The sequence below is a fragment of the Phyllobates terribilis genome, unplaced genomic scaffold, assembly GCF_046119375.1.
Source record: "Phyllobates terribilis strain yellow unplaced genomic scaffold, ASM4611937v1 Scaffold_9__5_contigs__length_417890890, whole genome shotgun sequence".
Classification (NCBI taxonomy): Eukaryota; Metazoa; Chordata; class Amphibia; order Anura; family Dendrobatidae; genus Phyllobates; species Phyllobates terribilis.
The window spans coordinates 400095758-400115939 of NW_027362769.1; the positions used below are offsets into that span (position 1 = coordinate 400095758).

The window sequence follows — 20182 nt, forward strand, 5'->3', positions numbered from 1 at the left end:
AGCTGGATACGTGGAATGAACTGGCTCTCCACGACTTGGAGGTCCTGCTCTGCCGCTAGCGTTTTGTCAGAGAGGGTTTTTAGTGCCAACGGGGACATTATAACTAGGCATCCGCCTGTCAACTAAAAAGCCACCAAACTGGTAAGAGCAGTGGATCTGTGGAGTCGATTCCTCGGGAATATAATCCTCATTGGATTGTGGATTTAGTTTGTTCATCACTTGGGATTTTAGGGCAGATTTTTCAATGCCTCGTGGGTTTTTTGCCTGACCATTTATATGGGTGGCACAGTGACCCTGTTCTCTTGGTTGGTGAGGCAGTGCGATCATAGACCTATAGTAAAATCCTCTTTAGGGTTCAAGATTAACCAATAGGAGCAAAAAAAAAGCAAAATGGTCCACCAACAAGAGATTCAACATTGCAGCTCTCACCTACCATGGTCTGGCCCGACACACAAACTGCAAACTGATAGATCTGATGAATAAACTATGGATTTGGAAAACTATCTCTGATGAATATTCCTCCTACGTTGTAAGTTTGCAGAGAGAAGGGGGTTAACATTATGGAAAATAGGGGATAATTGATGGTTGACACTTTTTATTGACAAGTTTCTAAAATATATGGAAAAAAATAAGTTTCATAGTTATTAAAATTGGCCGTATTTACAGACATGGGACAACTTCTTACACAACCTCCAAAATTCTGATCAACACAAAGACCCCGAACAAAAGACTCATTGGCGTTTGGAGCTTCTTTCCAGTTGCGAGGGTGCCTCGATTGGTCACTTTAGATGAGGAAACAGTCTGAGGGTCTACTTTTGTCTTCTCTGTGATAAGGGTGGACAGGTGGACAGTTTGAGGGTCTACTTTTGTCTTCTCTGTGATAAGGGTGGACGGGTGGACAGTTTGAGGGTCTACTTTTGTCTTCTCTGTGATAAGGGTGGACGGGTGGACAGTTTCAGGGTCTACTTCTGTCTTCTCTGTGACGATGGTGGACAATTGTTTAGTCATTGCATCCTTGTTCACTGCTGAAACTGAAATCATGCCAGATTCATTTTGTATCCAGGAGGAAAAGTTGCTGACTTTCGTGTAGACTCCCGGATTGCCTGGCCGGGCACAGCCAATGCCCCAACTCACAATTCCAACCAGTATCCAGGATTCCCCATTTTTGCAGACTAAGGGTCCTCCAGAATCCCCCTGCAGAATGCAAAATTATAAAGTTATATTGGGTAAGTCACACAGAAGGCGATCTACCTGTGTAAATGAAGTGCGCTCACCTGGCAGCCATCTTTCTTTCCTTCGGGATAGCCAGCACAGATCATGTCTTTTTTTACAAAATTAAAAGGTAAACTCGTGTTGAAAGCCTTTTGGAACATTTTATTACAGTCCATATAATTGATAAGAGGGAGGTCGACCTCCTGTAACGTCTGTGGAGCCGCCAGTTTAGCTGAAACCAAACAAAGGACGTATTAATACCATGCGCCATGCGATGTGCGGAGCACGTCCTGAGGCTATCCTATATACAGCATGGAGATGGGACCGGTGATGACAACTATCCCTAAAGCCTTGGACAGTCCATAAAAGAGGGGATTTGTTAAAAAAAAAGAGTCATGTTAGTGATTATAGAAGTGACCTGGGTTTGATTCCCTTCCTAACCAGACACATTTTCGGGTTTCATCCTACATGTGCTTTTAACGGGTAGAATTTTTTCTTTTTATCTTTTTCTTTTGATATATGGGGCTTAGTTATTATGTCATTTTTGTGTTCTTTTTTTCAGATATTGGGGTCAAATGTAAAAGAAATATCTCAAAGTTGTGTCTATTTTTCACATTTTTTATTTTTTGTTTTCAAACCCCAAAGGACTGTTAAAAACATTTCTTTCCCGTAGAAATTATTTTTATATATTGAACAATTTTTATAGTGATTTAGACTGGCAGGGTCTCATTTTTTTAAAAAAAATTGTGCTTTTCTCTATTTTATTGTTGCTATTTTAATTTTTGTTTTCATTTATTTTATACTTTCTGCCTCCCGTAAGATGATAAAAGACCTTTATTTTTTTTTGCAAGGGAGGGGGCTTTTTACATATCAATACTTCCTTTTCTTTGCTGACTTCCCCTGTAACTAGGGCTGGTATATTATCCCCAGTTACAGGGGAATTTCAGTCTTCTAGCTACATAACAGCTAGGTTTCAGCAGCTCCTTATCCCTCGCTACATCCAGTAAAGGTTGGAGAAAGCAGGGTAACCTGCAATCAAGCCTCATTCAGATCACATTGAATACATTGAATTTCATCGCCAAATTTGAGTTTTTGGCTCATTTGCTCTTGTGACAACTAATTGTATCTAAAAGCTAAATTCAGTAGATGGGAGTCTGACCTCTCGGACCTTCACCGATCCTGAGAACAGGACCATCCACTTCCATATGGAGATAAGGAAGTATATGGGGACACGTTAATGAACAATGGCTGACACCAGAATGTGGACATCTCTACGAGACAAATGTCCTTTCACTCAGCATCGCATTGGAAGAATCAGAAGAAAATTTAAAATAATCAAATAAGTTTTGGCTGTTTTTTTGGGTTCTGTTCCTTTAGAGCACTGGAGACCACAAACCAACCAAGGTCGACTTCTCCATGGAGCTTTCGGATTCTTCTCAAGTTCACTTTGAATTTATCCAATTAAAAGGAATCTGTCATCAATTTTTTGCTATGTAATCTGACAACATAATGATGTAGAGACAGAAACACTGATTCCAGGGATGTATCACTTGGTCTACTGGGTGGAGAAGTTGTAACAGAATAGCAGTATTATCTGCTGCAGATCTAGCAGAGCTTGAAATGCTGAGCTGTGTATAACCCCGCCCACAACACTGATTGACAAAAAGCTGCCAATCAGTGGTGGGGGGGGCGTGGTTGGACTAGGAGGCACAATGCACCTAGTCCTGTAGTGATAATATCAGTGTTTAATCAGCAGGACTAGGTGCCTGGTGCTACCTAGTCCAACCACGCCCCCCACCACTGATTGGTAGCTTTTTCTCAAATCAGAAGGCTTCCAATCAGTGGTGTGGGCGGGGTTATACAGAGCTCAGTATTCCAAGCTCTGCTAAATCTACAGCAGAGAAAACTGTCACTGACTAGGCTGTGTGATACATCCCCGGAATCAGGCTTTCTGCCCTTACATTATGGTGGTTGATTGTCTTTTTTTTTTTCCTCTTTCCAGAATAATCAAATGAGAAAATAAAAATAACAGAAACTGATACAAAAGGTTTTAGATTTTTTTGCTTCCCCACCTTTTTCCCCAGTCTGTCCCCAGCCGGTCAGCCAGCAGACCTTTCCATCTGGAAACTCCTGGTCTTGGTATGGAAGAGTAACAGGCTGTATATAACTATTATATGTGGCGGGGGAGGCCAGTTGTAGTAGCGCCATGTCTCCACTGGTTCCATCGCCTTCGAATATGGGATGTATGATTATTTGTTTTACTGCCACTGATACTTTGGTGGGACTCGCTCCAGTGAGGTTCAGCACCCCCAATATAACTGTGAATTCGCTGACATTTCTGTAACTGAGATAAAAATAACAAAGAGCAACGTCAATATACACGATAAAAAAGTCATTGTGATGATCATCATTGGTGATTGTACTTGTTGGTTGAACCAAAACAATCAGAATATTCTGAAAAATATACTGCAGTTACCTTACTACCACAAGGTGGCGCTTTAGAGTGTTGTACAACATGAGCCCCAATGGAAACACTTTGTACCCCATATGGATCAGAAAGTTGATTCTTCCTAACAGCACACCAGGTGGCCAGGAGTGGTATTACATGTTAATATGATAGGAGCCAATCATATGAAGTCTTATTGCTTAAAGGGTAACTAAACTATTTTCTTAATTATTATTTTATTTATTTTACTATCTTATATAAATATTTATTTACTCATGGATCAACTTTTGCAAAGTTAGAATCTTTGTACTAAACTCAATTACTAATTTTGCTTTCCACTCTTTTAAACTCCCTGCTGAAAGTGCTGTTTAAACTGCCTAGTTCATGCTCTTTTACAAGCTGCTTTGAACTGCTACTCTAGCAAAAACTGTAATCAAACACTATGCAGAAACACTTCACTGTTTGGGCCTGTCTGCTCTCCTCCGCCCATGCTCATGCAATTAAAGTGTTTGTGAATAGTGTTTGAGTACTGATTCTTGGTAGAGCAGCAGTTCAAAGCAGCTTCTAAAAGAGTATGAACGAGGCAGCTAACACTACCCTTATTACGATATAATGATAAATGTAGGTAAATATAATAATAAAGTAAGGTAATGGAGTATGATACAAAGATTCAGAACTTTTCAAAAACAGATCAATAATTAAATATAAAACAAGTTTAGCTTCTCTTTTTAAAATGCTTTTCTAATGCAAAACATAGCAAAAACTGCAAAATATCAACCTGGTACAAAAAATGAGAGGCAAAAGGACTCTTTCCAGAAAATACTACTAGCATCTGACTGGAAGGATTTGGCCTCACCATAGAAAAATTATTCAAAACTTCATGTCTAATTGAAAGGGAATCTGTCACTCGTGTTAGCTCCTCATCAGAGAGCTGCATGATGAAGGGGCAGAGATGTTGATTCCAGTGATGTGTCATTTACTGGGCTGCTTGCTGCTATTTTAATAAAATCTCTGTTATCTCTGCTGCACATCTACCAGATCTCTGAATGCTGATCTCCATATAACCCCGTCCCCATGTCAGAGTGTAAGAGTGTGCTGATCTCCGTATAACCCCGTCCCCATGTAAGAGTGTAAGAGTGTGCTGATCTCCATATAACCCCGTCCCCATGTCAGAGTGTAAGAGTGTGCTGATCTCCGTATAACCCCGTCCCCATGTCAGAGTGTAAGAGTGTGCTGATCTCCGTATAACCCCGTCCCCATGTCAGAGTGTGTCCAGGACAAACATACTCTTCCTCCGTCACTACTAAAACGGCCAAACCGTGAGTGTTATCTCGTACACACACACCTCCAGGGAGACGGGACATTATCTACTTTTGGGTGCCAGGGTGTGGTAACACAGCAGCCCCTCACCCATGACTACCGCCCTGCTCACCTTACAACCACACCACTAATTGTCAGCCTTCTGTGAGAACTGCATAGGCAGAAAGCTGCCAATCAGTGGTCGGGGGGTGTTACACAGAGCTTATGAATATGGAAGACTTCCTGGCAGCAGGTTTACTAGTCCTCTAGTGATAATCTCCTGCTGATAAAAGCCCATAAAGCGACCCATCACTGGAATCAGGATCTCAGTCTCTACATCATGATACTCTCAGATTAGGTGGCAAAAAACTGGTGACAAATTTCCTTTGATTGCTCTCACATGGACACATCATCCTTCCACAGGTCAGATCATTACATTTTCTTCTGCTGGACCATATGGCCAATGGTTTTACGTACATAAATCCCTGGCAGAGGATCCTTGCGTGGACCATCCCTGGCAGAGGATCCTTGAGTGGACCATCCCTGGCAGAGGATCCTTGCGTGGACCATCCCTGGCAGAGGATCCTTGCGTGGACCATCCCTGGCAGAGGATCCTTGCGTGGACCATCCCTGGCAGAGGATCCTTGCGTGGACCATTCCAGCCCTAAAAACTTCTCCTACAAGTAGATTGGACCAGTGAAGAGGTAGAAAGATTGTAAGAAAGAAAGGAACTTACTCCACACAGTGCGCTGCACTCACCACCCAGGTGGGGGAGATAAGAGCCCCTCCGCACACAATGGATGCTGCATACTTGAGGCTGACCTGCCAGGGCCATTCCCCGGGGTCCGCATTCTGCCCACCCACAACACGGGACATCATCTGATGACCGTCCACTGCAAGAAAGAAAATCATAATGAATCTCATCTCTAATCGCATTTATAAAAAACAATCAAAATATTAATGGGATAGATAGCTGGATAATCCATAGATAGATAATAGATAGATAATAGATTATAGATAGATAGATGATATATGATAGATAATAGAGATAATAGATGATAGATGATATATAGATAATATATAAATGATAGATATTAAATAGATAGATAGATAATAGATAGATAGATAATAGATGGATAGATGATTGATAATAGATAGATAATAGATAGATAATAGATGATAGATGATAGATAATAGATAGAGGATAGATAGATAATAGATTATAGATAGATAGATAGATAGATAATAGATAGATAATATATAAATGATTGATGATAGATAGATAATAGATAGATAGATGATAGATAGATTGATAATAGATAGATAGATGATAGATAGATAGATGATAGATAGATGATAGATTAATAGATATATAATAGATAGATAGATGATAGATACAGTAGATAGATAGATAGATAGATAGATAGATAGATAGATAGATGATAGATACCTGAAGTTGTTGTCATCACAATACCTGGAGGATGAGAACAATGAGCCATTAGTTGTTGAGCAGATATATAAGATACTGATAATACAATGAACATAATACAAATAACTATAAGTTTTTCCTGTTCCCCTGAATCATCACAGAATGTAGAATTCAGAATGAAGAAATATTGTGTAAATGTAATGTATGAGAAGAGAGATGGAGAAGAAGGTCCCCAATACTGTCCTGGGAGGTAACTCTACCATCCTGAGGTCACATACTGTCCCGGGAGATAACCTCTACCATCCTGAGGTCACATACTGTCGTGGGAGGTAACCTCTACCATCCTGAGGTCACATACTGTCCTGGGAGGTAACTTCTACCATCCTGAGGTCACATACTGTCCTGGGAGATAACCTCTACCATCCTGAGGTCACATACTGTCCTGGGAGATAACCTCTACCATCCTGAGGTCACATACTGTCCTGGGAGGTAACCTCTACCATCCTGAGGTCACATACTGTCCTGGGAGGTAACCTCTACCATCCTGAGGTCACATACTGTCCTGGGAGGTAACCTCTACCATCCTGAGGTCATATACTGTCCTGGGAGGTAACCTCTACCATCCTGAGGTCACATACTGTCCTGGGAGGTAACTCTACCATCCTGAGGTCACATACTGTCCTGGGAGATAACCTCTACCATCCTGAGGTCACATACTGTCCTGGGAGATAACCTCTACCATCCTGAGGTCATATACTGTCCTGGGAGGTAACCTCTACCATCCTGAGGTCACATACTGTCCTGGGAGGTAACCTCTACCATCCTGAGGTCACATACTGTCCTGGGAGATAACCTCTACCATCCTGAGGTCACATACTGTCCTGGGAGGTAACCTCTACCATCCTGAGGTCACATACTGTCCTGGGAGGTAACTCTACCATCCTGAGGTCACATACTGTCCTGGGAGATAACCTCTACCATCCTGAGGTCACATACTGTCCTGGGAGGTAACCTCTACCATCCTGAGGTCACATACTGTCCTGGGAGGTAACTTCTACCATCCTGAGGTCACATACTGTCCTGGGAGATAACCTCTACCATCCTGAGGGTCACATACTGTCCTGGGAGGTAACCTCTACCATCCTGAGGTCACATACTGTCCTGAGAGGTAAACTCTACCATCCTGAGGTCATATACTGTCCTGGGAGGTAACCTCTACCATCCGGAGGTCACATACTGTCCTGGGAGATAACCTCTACCATCCTGAGGTCACATACTGTCCTGGGAGGTAACCTCTACCATCCTGAGGTCACATACTGTCCCGGGAGATAACCTCTACCATCCTGAGGTCACATACTGTCCCGGGAGATAACCTCTACCATCCTGAGGTCACATACTGTCCCGGGAGATAACCTCTACCATCCTGAGGTCACATACTGTCCCGGGAGATAACCTCTACCATCCTGAGGTCACATACTGTCCTGGGAGATTACCTCTACCATCCTGAGGTCACATACTGTCCTGGGAGATAACCTCTACCATCCTGAGGTCACATACTGTCCTGGGAGATAACCTCTACCATCCTGAGGTCACATACTGTCCTGGGAGATAACCTCTACCATCCTGAGGTCACATACTGTCCAGAGAGGTCTCCTATTTATGCTGCATAGCGCAATTAATTCCACAGCTTTGCAGACATCATCACTGCCCCCGTTGGGGCTCACAATGTTGTCTCAATAGGAGGACCAGACTCTCACAATCTTTGGGTCTCCTCTAGGAAATAGGGCACCCCGGTGAATGCCTCTCAGCAGCCTTGTCTTACATGTAGGAAACTCTGTAACCATAGAATATGATATTAGCCGTCATGTGTGACCACTCACCTAGAGCTAGAAGTAAAATGGCAGAGGTGGTCCTCCAGGTCACTGGTTCTCCTTGTCCATGGAGACATCGGACACCATTTCTCAGCCAATGGGTCTCCATCATCAGTGCAGATGTGTCCTCGATAACTGAAATATGCCGAGCTCGGAAGACCCTCACTGGATATATTTCACACCGGTGACTAACTGAGATCTGCTGACTATGGGCATCACCCGCCTAGCCCCAATATAGTCTTCTCCCTCTATATCTTTGTAAGGATCTCTTCTAGCCCTCCAGCCTTCGTGGTCGCTCCTCGTAGACCCCAACAGTGTCCCATCCTCCTCCAGCAGGTGAATGACTGGCTGCACCGTCTCCACCTGCATTTTGTAGCCTCCTGGCTCCCTGAGGCGGTGTCAGTCCAGGGAACGCTCCATGTCCTCACTTGGGGACTGAGCCTTCATTGTCTCCCAGCAGAACTGCTCCAATTTTCCTACATAATAGCAATAATTCATAAATGACAGTGTCCAGAGATTATCACATCAACAATTAGAAGAACAAACATAGAAATAATTTGGCTGATCTCTGCCGTGCATGACTACAATAAAGCCAGAAGCTCCATCATCACTGGCTTTACAAGGAACTACCTGACGCCAGAGGACTTTTCCACTGCAAAGTAACTGCAAAAAGTGAGGACGTATGTGACAGAGCAGTGATTGAGTTGTTGAAAAAAAAAAACACTAAATAGTGTCTCCACGGTACCCTCCACATAAATGGTGCCCTTCTGTACCTGACCACTGGCATTGAGGTGCTCCTGGGGGCACAATGTCCCACATCTGGGGGAGCGGCCTCAGTTTACAGGTATTTTGGACATCACTCCCCTAAATGATCTGCAAACTAACAGGAGTCTCTGTATCGAATCCTCCTGAGATGTCCTACCCTGCGGTAGATAGACCATTGTTGCAGCCTGGACAGCCGAAGAGGGGCTCAAGAGGTAAGGGGGCCACAACCACCTCCAAAGCAGGTGGAATTGTGCATTATGAGGACTGCAAAGGGCCCATGTACTGTTCTTGCACAGGGGCTTCTCCTGTCTGTGTCCGACCCTTCACATTTTACTCTCCCATTACCTCACCCAAGTGTTCCCTGGTTCGCCATCTTCTACAAGCTGCAAAGTCAGTTATTCTACCAAAATGAAAGTCCTCTTGAATTTGGAAAACAAAACAAAAATAATGTCAGAACATTCTCCGTAATGTTCCGTAAAACGGCAGCTCAGCGGTGACCGGACGTCGGCGGCATGTGGAGCCAAACACTCTCCTCTGGGGTCCATTACTTTGGATGCAATGATCTCTTAATAAGACATTATGAGACAAAAGTAGAGGCGCTCCATAGTGTAAAACAAAAATGTGGTGATCACAATCAATTTTGCACTCACCTAAATAAGTTGTTGTCAAAGATCATCGGCTTGGAGGTCACACAGATCCACCCGCTGTTATCTTTTTGTCACCGCTGTTATCTTTTTGTCACAGTTCTGTACTGCCCCTTATCATCCAGACAATTACATGATTGACTAATGATTAACGGAGGAAGCCGCATGCTGTTTCCACTAATAGGCCAGTTATTGGGAAACTAACAGTGAACGTATGGTATATAAACCTCTGATTTCAACGCATGGAATATTTATATACCCCGGTATGGTCACTGCTAACTCCATGATAACCCAAGAAAGATTATTAGCTTCCACCACCAGTCATTTTTATGCAGGCTGACTGGACACCTGATTTCTGATAGTGTATGGCTCCAGGATGCAGTTTACAGAACAGAAGGAACACAACTATTACATTTTATATTTAATCCAGAACAATAGGCAGTGTTTATAAAAAAATATACAAAAGATTTTACAAAGGGGACAAAATAATATAGCAAATAGTCAATTAAATAAAATAAAACAGGATTAACAAAAGAACTTACTGCGCCGGTCACAGAGATGATTCAAGTTAACGAAAGAGAGCACTTCGATTGGAGATGTTCAGTGAACAGGATTCATGCATTCACTGACATGTATCTTTCTACAGGAACGCAGATCATAATTCGGCTTGACCTTTCATCAGCATCTAAGTTACACCCACACTCCTCCTGTTGATGACTCATAGGCTGGTCAGCGAATGTGGCTTCAGTGTCAGAAAATTATGATACTACCAACATTAACAATATCTTCACTCCTGACACTCACAGATGCTTGATATCGCCATCATATTTTTTATTGGGATTTTACTGTTACCCAGAGACCAAACATGACATGGATGTTGTCAGCGATCTGGGCACTATTGATTTTGGGGTTTATAGGCAGGTCTTACAGTTTTGTGAAAATATGCATGTTCTTCCCTGATTAGCCCTGAAGCTGAAAATGTATGTCCCATATAAATCGTACAAACCTCAACATCTCTATCTAGACCTCGGAGCCGGGCTGGCTATCAAAGATGTTTTGATGAAATGAAGCTCATCCTGGTGGAACAATAGCTATCTCAAAGGGTGTTAAGACATTAGCTTCCCTTCCTTTCAAAAGTTAAGAGGTCTTTCCTGCCTAATTACCTGTCCAATTTATAAATCTCAGTCTTTCCCAATAGACATCCTCTTAGCACTGTCTGCAAGGGTCTTCTGCTTCAAAGGGGATTTTAATTAGATTTGTCCCTTCCCTGTGTCCACCGTGCAATTCTACACCAAGGAGGCTTAGAGTGTCAGCTCTTTTTCCTACTGGAAATTCTGTGTGAGAGAGGAGGAGGGAATGCCGCCTTCCAGGAGAGCTCTATCGATCTTAATATTTTCTGTGACAGTTGTAGAAAGGAGAAGAACAACTCTGGGAATGGGAGATATTGGAAGAATCCCGACTTCTGCTCCACAGCCAGAAATGGCTCCAGAATAAGGTATTCACAAAAAGGAGTTTGAAGTGAGTGCTGTCAGTCAGGCTGTGGGAACCAGCCAAAACATTTTAGGTGTCATCTGATTGGCCACTTTTAAACCGCTTTTCCCTCAATATGATGTTGTGCTTGTGATATAATCTAATGACGTGATCAGACATGGAGCCCCCCACTGTATATTGGGCTGTTGTGGGGGTTTCTGTGTTATTCTGGGGTCACGTTGCGCAGTCACAGAACGCTCTGTAATTTGTCAGTCATTATTAGAGATTTGCACATGTTTCTGGGAGGAGGGATCAGGGCTGACAACACTCCATCACCTGAACAGACGCCTGCGGCTACACTCGTGCATTGTGGCCAGAATACCTGGAGGAAGCGGCTGCTCGCTTATGTAAGGAGGAGGATAATCAGCTCCATTCTTCTAGATGTTGTTGATGATTCTGGATAATGAAAGTCCCCATCATTCTCAGCCGTGTGTTACTGTCAGATTTTCCCCTCCAGAATAGCCCATGACATGATGTGCTGCCCGTGATAATGTAATGCTTCCCAGGAGAGCACTTGGGGAGTTTCTGATACCCTCAGCCCCCTCTATTACCACAATCCCCTCTAAGCTAAAAATCTACAACTACTTAGAGAAAGTGGATGCACAAATGCCCCAAGATCGGGACACAATGACTGGCCAGAGCGCCCCTGAAACACTCTGCCTGATCTTAGCCAGAACTGAAGAAATTAGAAATGAACAATGTGACATTCCCAGACCACCAGGGATGCTGACTTTAACTGTTCACTACCCCAGATCACCAGCTTTGCTGACTTTAATCTTTCACTTTCCCAGACCACTAGGTATATCCTGACTTTACCCCTTCACTAACCCAGACCACCAGCTATGCTGAATTTACTTCACTGCCCTAGACCACCAGATGTGTTGACTTTACTTCACTGCCCTAGACCACCATGTATGCTGACTTTTACCCTTCACTGCCCTAGACCACCAGGTATACTGACTTTTACCCTTCACTGCCCTAGACCACCAGGTATGCTGACTTTTACCCTTCACTGCCCTAGACCACCAGGTATGCTGACTTTTACCCTTCACTGCCCTAGACCACCAGGTATGCTGACTTTTACCCTTCACTGCCCTAGACCACCAGGTATGCTGACTTTTACCCTTCACTGCCTTTAACCACCATGTATGCTGACTTTATCTCTTCACTGCCCGAGACCACCAGGTACACTGACTTTACCTCTTTACTTCAGATGGATAAGCCAATGATTGGTGAACGGTTGATTAGTAGGTTGGATGGGAAGTAGTAAGTGAACAGTTGGAGGTTAGTACATGACTGGTAATAAATAGGTGGTTGGTGGTGACCCATCTGTCCAGAAACGATTGTATACAGTGTAGTCACCATTGTTGATCAGTACAAGAGTCCTCAGGTTATCTTTTGTTTTCATATATTTCTCAGCCATGAAGGAAATGTTCTGTTGAGTTTTCCTTAATTTATGACACGAGTCGTTCTTCTTACCATGAGTTCAGGACAAATCCATTTGAGATCATTGAGTTTCATCTGTTGTTTAGCCAACGCTCAATGGCTGAACCTTGGTCGGATAAGATCCTTTCATGTATGGGCTGTATCAGTGTCATATACTAGTGGTCCTAGGGGAATATTAGGATACAGGTAAAAAGCTCTGCCGACTGGTAGGATGCAGCAGGAAGCCTTACCCGCCATGATGTGCCATTAAAGGACTCTTCAAGGTTTCTTTCATACCGACACACCAGACTCTTACTGGTTATCCTGCATATTTGGAGACCATAGGTCTATTCCGCCAACCTCGAGGTCAAGAGGCTCCAGTAATGAGACATCTTCTCGGCACCAGTTTCCAGTCTCTGGCAGTCATCATATGATTATATGAGGATTAAAGGTTTGAGTTTACTATCCGTCATAATCTATCAGTTAGTCTATAACACAAAGTCTTCAGATCCCTCGTCTATACTGGAGTTTACCTAATAAATCCGAGCAGACAATTGCTTTATCCTTCCCTTATAGGACCAGACAATGGATGATGGCCGCTCATCTATATCACAATGGCTTCTGGGCTTTTCTGGCTCATTGGTGACATATTATATAGGAGGAAGCCGGGAACATCTGCCCTATTCTCCAGACTTGTCATACATGACGGCTCTGTACAGAAAAGACTGATAACCAGAGACAATGGCTTTACAGTGAGTGTGGAGAACGTTCTGAGGATAAAGAGCCCCGGCCTCACTATTCTTCTATGGAACAAGTGATCTGTGAATAGAAGTTTCTATGGAGCCATCAGATATATCCGACCACAAATAGCCACAATCAGAAGAAGAATAAACACCAGCATCTTATCCATGACAACACAGCTAAACGAATATAATATAGATAGAGCTAATCAGAATAAGACAACCCTTTATAAACAAGAAGCCACCAGGATGATAAAGCTAAGAGCTGATGATATCTTTTTATGGTTTTTCTAACACAAAATAGGGTTAGGGCTAGGGTAAAGGTTAAGGCTAGGGTTAGGATTAGTGATAAGGATCAAGATAGACTAGGTTTAGGGCTAGGGTTATAGAAAAGGCTAGGGCTACTGTTAGTGTTAGGGATACGGTTACAAAATAGGGTTAATAATAGGATAAGGGTTAGTGATAGGGTTAGGGCAAGGATAAGGATTAAAGCTAGGCCTAGGTTTATGGTTATGGCTAGGGTTAGAGAAAAAGATAGTGCTAGGATAAGGGTTAGTGAAAGGGTTAGGGCTAGGATAAGGGTTGAAGCTAGGTTTAGGGTTGTGGCTAGGATTAGAGAAATGGATAGTAGTAGAATAAGGGTAAGAGCTAGGTTTAGGGCTACGGTTTGTGATAGGGTTAGAGCTAAGATAAGGGTTAAAGCTAGGTTTAGGTCAAGGGTTAGTGATAGGGTTAGGGCTAGGATAAGGGTTAAAGCATAGTCTAGGTTTAGGGTTATGGCTAGGGTTAGAGAAAAGGATAGTGCTAGGATAAGTGTTAGAGCTTGGTTAAGAGTTATGGAGAAAGGGTTAGCGCTAGGATAAGGGTTAGAACTAGATTTAGGGCTAGGGTTAGAGCTAAGTTTAGGGCTAGGGTTAGCAAAAGGGTTAGCGCTAGTGTAGTAAAATAGTTACATTAAAAAAAAATTATTAAAAGGCCTAACAACTAATTCATAATGCATAATTTTAAATTTTATGCAAAATTTCAGCAAAAGAGTGGAATAAAAACAACTTTCTGACAGTTTATGCTACAGTTCTTTGCCATTTCCTAGATGTCTGAGTGCTATCATTGATCATTCCTTTTTATATCCAGAGGCAAATACTGACATTCACATTTTCCTGCTTTTACAGCTGAGGAGTAGATTCAAATCTATCCAGTCTAGACCATTCATGAGGCTCAGGTCAAAGAGGAGCAAAACTCAGACTCCCAGAAGAGTTGAATTGTGCCTCTCTGAAACCTTCAAGAAATCTGCAATTCCTGAAGGCTTCGCCTGGCTCGTAGTCTCGGAGGTGAGGTTGTGAGGGGTTAGACACTGGGCATGGAGAGGCTGGAGCATTGGCTGCTTGGTATTTGGCATTCTGCACACCACATTTCTGGACCTCTCCCCGGATGCCAACTTCAAAAACTTGGGAAATATGGTCAAGACAACGCAGTACACGCAAGCAGCAGCAGCAGAAACCTCTAGTTTGTTTCAATGTATCATGAGGTTGTGTAAGGGGGAAGACCGGGGTGTAAGTACTTTCAGAACAAGGGATCCAGAACTGCCAGGGCCGTGCCTCTTGTTGCAGGGGGAAGATAGACTGCGAGACACGAGTCAGGTGACTGGGAAGCTGGGGGTGTGTCCAGAGAGAGAGCTGAGGAGTCAGGTGACCGGGGAGCTGAGCTCGTGTCTAGGAAGAGGGTGGAAAAGGAGTTTTTGCATGGGAAAAACGGCAGTAGACAGTGGGAGTCAAGCTCGACTAGAGGGAGAAGAGATGCAGGATCCCTGGAGCCGAGCAAGTGAGGTGCACTGTTATGGACTAGGGATCAGCGGGCCAAACCGGAGACCGCCCGCTGCCGCCAGAAGACAGAGCATTGTTTAGGCGGGGAAGCCTGAAGAAAGCGACACCAGCACCAGCCGGCAACTGCCTTGTGAGGAGCAAGAGTCAGCTAAGTGTAAAAACTGGCGATTACAACCGTGTCGACTCTGCTACATCTAGCCCAACTGTGGATTGTCAGTTATAGCATATTACCTGCTACTTCCCTTGTTGTCCCCATATTTTCCCTCTTACGCCTTGCGTGGAGATTGACCCTGTTACAGTAAATCCCCCTTGTTTATTAACCCTGTACTGGCTGCTCTGTGTTTCTGTGTCACTGCATCTAAAGTACCCGTGTTACAGTTGTTTAGCTCACAGAGCATTGTCTACTCCGGACAGTTGTATCACTTCTCAGCTGAGGGCAGGACGCGCTCCCTATAGGATTACTGCCTGGATCCCTCCTTGGCCTCCTTCAGACAGTCGCCCCCTAGTGGTGAGCAGTGATATTCACTTTGATGTATAATTTTTTATTACTATTCTTTCCGTCTTACAGATAATAAAGCTCCTTATATTCTCCAGATAAGATAGAAGATTCAGCTGTCAGGTGGCTCAGTAGGTAAGTACCCAGGATGATTAGTGCAAATATCTCATTACAGCAGAGGAGTAATTGGCGCAGATCACAGGAAGAACAATTATCCTCTTCTTCTAATCGCTGCTCCTGGATCTCTGGGTGAGAAGCCTCATTGATCGGGACCTGGAAGGACAGGTTCTGCCAGAACCCAGACCTGCCGGAGGTGAGGACCACGTGACGCCAGAGCCATGGCACGTGCTGGCGGCAGGACACATGGGGAAGACCCACATGGAAGTAAGAGGCACAAAGTCTGCTTATAGAAGAACAATAAGTAACTTATAGACGGAGGTGCAGAAGTTACATAACGGAGGTGAAGGACGTTCTCAGAGGGAGGAATCGGGGACGGAAAGTGATGATGAGGACGATGTTACTTCACTGCTGTGTGTTACATAACTTACTGAACTCCTTCACTTCCCAGAATTGGAGCTCATCCCAGTCCCCAGTCCTGTACGACATCACTCTAAGAACAGCCCGTAATGACCATAGCAATACAATTACAGGGACTTATCCTTAGGGTGGGCTATCAATATCGGATCTTGGGGGTCCAACCTCAGCGATCAACTATAATCAGCTTCTAATGAGGCATGAAATACACAGAATGGAATCAGAACAGCACAGCGCCACACACTGTGTAGTGGCTGTCCTCAGAACTGCAGCTCAACTTCCATTAAAGTTAATGTGATCTGAGCTGCAGTACCAAGAACGGCCACTGCTCAGTGTACGGCGCTGTGCTGTACAGGCTCCATTGCTGATCGGTGGGCTTCCACGTGGTCTAATATTGACCTATAGTAAGGATACACCATCAATGTATAAATCCTGGAAAACCTGTGTAAGAAGTCTAAAAAGGCGCAGACATCCAGATCAATGAGACCATGAATCCTTAAGAGTCAGAGAGATTTATAGGTTGCCAGCAGGAGGATCAAGGGGACCTGCAGGGTGTTAATGATCAACTGCAGAGGATTAAAGGGGTCCCCAGGGAATTAAAAATAAAATTAAAGTCTGCACACGTCTTGGCCATGATCTCTACTAATGTGTGCACCCTGTCCTGTCCGCTACACCCAGCTCACAGGGGGATTGACCAGGGGGCATTTCCAGTGTGTCCAGGACAGGACCCGGAGCAAGGACCATTAGGGACCTGTGAGCGCTTGTACAGGACCTGTGGCATGGAGGGTGGGGACATTTTTTAATTTATTTCTCCCCTTCTGTCCTCGGGACACAAATGTTCCAGGACCTTCATGACGGAGGACAGATCTGTTACATTGTTACAAATGTGCTGATCAGAACAATGCGGAGCAGTAACTGCGCCAGGTCCATGTCAGGCCTCTGCCCGGCTTGGTTGGTCTCTCTGCGGATATTTTTCAATAAGGAGAAGTTTTGTGCGTCGGTCGCTGACTCCCTGGTGCTGAATGTATTGATGTTGATGGTTGTCTCATTGACCTTTCCCTCGGATGTTGCAGTGAGATCAGTGTTTTCCTGGATCCAGGCTGAGAAGCTGGAGACCTTGGTGTAGACTCCTGGTTCTCCTGGCCTGGCACATCCATCTCCCCAGCTTACAATTCCAGCAAGAAACCAGAAATTACCAATTTGACATGCAAGCGGACCCCCCGAATCTCCCTGAAATGTAAAAAAAAATAAAAGTTATTGCAGGTGTACCAATTCCTATGATAGCTCTGGTATAGAATTATTCAGTAGTATTCAAAATAATAGTCATGTGTTCAGAAACATGAGTTAAGCACAAAATCTTTCTACTAGTTGTTATTTCCAGCATTGGGAACATTGCACGCTGTTTTCTAATTCAAAACATGAAGAGAAATGTAGATAATTTTTAACTACTTTACAGAAAATAACAAAAAATGAACATTGTTCTGTTCTATAAAATATCAGTGTCTGCATTTGTCTTTACAAACTCACAATATGTCTTTTTTTGAGGATTTAACATTCCTGTGAATCACTAACATAATATTTAGCTGTTACCCACAGTTTTTTTAGAACTGCTTCATATCTATGTTGCATAGAGTTAACCAATGTCTGGCCCATGTCAGCTGTTACTCCAGCCCAGGATGCTTTGACTACATCCCACAATTTCTTGGCATTTGTTGGCTTTGCCTCAGAAATGGCATTTTTGATGTCACCCCACAAGTGTTCTATTGGATTAAGGTCCGGGGATTGGGCCGGCCGCTCCATAACCTCAATTTTGTTGGACTGGAACCAATATTTTTCTTATTTACTGGTGTGTTTAGGGCCATTGTCTTGTTGAAACACCCATTTCAAGGGCATATCCTCTTCAGCGTAAGGCAACATGACCTCTTCAAGTATTTTAATAAATGCAAACTGGTCCATGACCCCTGGTATGTGGTAATTAGGTCCGGCACTACAGTAAGAGAAACATGCCCATATTGTGATGCTTCCACCATGATTCACTGTCTTCAGACTGTACTGTGACTTGAATGCAGAGTTTGAGGGTCGTCTGACGAACTGTCTGCAGCCCTTGGACCAAAAATAACAATTTTACTTTCATCAGTCCACAAAATGTTTCTCCATTTCTCTTTAGGCCAGTTGATGGTTTCTTTGGCAAATTGTATCCGCTTCAGTACATGTCTTTTTAATAGTGGGACTTTGCGGGGACTTCTTGCTAAGAGATTATCTTCACACAGGTGTCTTCTCACTGTCACAGTCCTCACAGGTAACTGGAGACTGTCTGTGATCATCCTGGAGCTGATCATTGACTGAGCCTTTGCTATTCTGGCTATTCTTCCATCCATTCGAATGGTAGTCTTCCGTTTTCTTCCACATCTCTCTGTTTTTTATTTCCATTTTAAAGCATTGGAGATCATTTTAGCTGAACAGCCGATCATTGTCTGCACTTCTTTATAAGTTTTACCCTCTCCAATCAACTTTTTAATAAGTACGCTGTTCTTCTGAACAATGTCTGGAACGACCCATATTTTTCAGGCTTTCAAGGAGAAATGCATGTACAACATGTGCTGGCTTCACCCTTAGATAAGGGCCACCTGATTCACACCTGTCTCTTCACAGAGTGATTGACCTCACTAACTGATCTTCACACTGCTATTATATTGAACACATCCCCGTACAATTAATTATTCACATACACAGACTCAAAAACCTGCAGATCATGAATGCGGAGTCTGAGGGGTTTTTTTTTAGAATCTTCGGCACCAACTGGTAAATTGTTTGACGTGTGGTGATAGAATTTATACCAAAAACAGCGATTAATCTGGTTAGTTATATTGGACTGCTGGTATTTTGAACACTACTGTATCTGTACAGCTGATATAGACTATATTCTTAGATATAATTGTGAGTGAGCCCCCTCCATGGATGAGAAGCCCCGCACATAGTGAGGGATCCCCTCCATGGATAAGAAGAACCCACACATTGTGAGTGACCCCCTCCATGGATAAGAAAAACCCACGCATTGTGATTGACCCCCTCCATGGATGAGAAGCCCCTGCACATAGTGAGTGACTCCCTCCATGGATGAGAGGCCCCCACACATAGTGAGAGATCCTCTCCATGGATTAGAAGCCCCCACACATTGTGAATGATCCCCTCCATGGATTAGAAGCCCCCACACATTATGATTAAGCTCCCATAAATGGATGAGAAGCCTCTGCACATAGTGAGTGACCCCCTCCATGGATGAGAAGCCACCACACATTGTGAGTGAGTCCCTCCATGGATGAGAAGTTCCTGCACATTGTGAGTGATCCCCCTCCATGGATGAGAAGCCTCCGCACATTGTGAGTGAGCCCCTCCATGGATGAGAAGTTCCTGCACATTGTGAGTGACCCCCTCCATGGATGAGAAGCCTCCCCACATTGTGAGTGAGCCCCTCCATGGATGAGAAGTCACTGCACATTGTGAGTGATCCCCCTTCCTGGTTGAGAAGCCTCCATACATTTTAAGTGATCCTACTTAATGGTTGTAGCATCGGCGTCTCTGCCTCCTGCCGGGCAGAGACGCCGTTCCCCTCACCGCTGCGGTCCCGGTCTGGTGTCCTCCAGCTCCCCAGCTGCTGTTGCTGTGGTGCGCACTGCGCGCAGCTTCCCGGACACTGTGCTTAGGGCACGCGTGCACGCGCACGCGCTCCCTCCCTCTTAAAGGGACCACGCGCACCGTCCTAAAGAGTCCCCGGCCAATGGTCGGAGGACCACTCCTATATAAAGCATCTCCTCCAAAATGGAGGTGTCTGTGTAAGGTTGTTGTTTGTGTGCTAACACTCTCCTCAGCCCTCAGGTTTCAGTACCTGCCAGGCTGTCTATCAGCCGTGCCCGCCAGCCTGCCTGTCAGCCGTGCCCGCCTGCCTGTCTACCTGGATCACCTGTCAGGCG

At 44.1% G+C, this 20182-nt stretch overlaps 1 protein-coding gene across 1 annotated transcript in view; it reads right to left on the bottom strand.

Moving 5' to 3' along the window:
• Window positions 1-578: 578 nt before the first annotated feature.
• LOC141161430 (transmembrane protease serine 9-like) overlaps window positions 579-20182 on the bottom strand; it is a 41673-nt gene continuing 22069 nt past the window's right edge. The window contains exons 7-15 of the mRNA XM_073646239.1: window positions 17094-17441; window positions 12559-12670; window positions 8686-8733; window positions 8267-8392; window positions 6408-6431; window positions 5694-5850; window positions 3285-3556; window positions 1275-1444; window positions 579-1194 (exon numbers count right to left, since the gene is read on the bottom strand). Coding sequence (XP_073502340.1) covers window positions 682-1194; window positions 1275-1444; window positions 3285-3556; window positions 5694-5850; window positions 6408-6431; window positions 8267-8392; window positions 8686-8733; window positions 12559-12670; window positions 17094-17441 — 1770 coding nt within the window. The 3' untranslated portion in view covers window positions 579-681. The remainder of the gene's footprint in view (window positions 1195-1274; window positions 1445-3284; window positions 3557-5693; window positions 5851-6407; window positions 6432-8266; window positions 8393-8685; window positions 8734-12558; window positions 12671-17093; window positions 17442-20182) is intronic.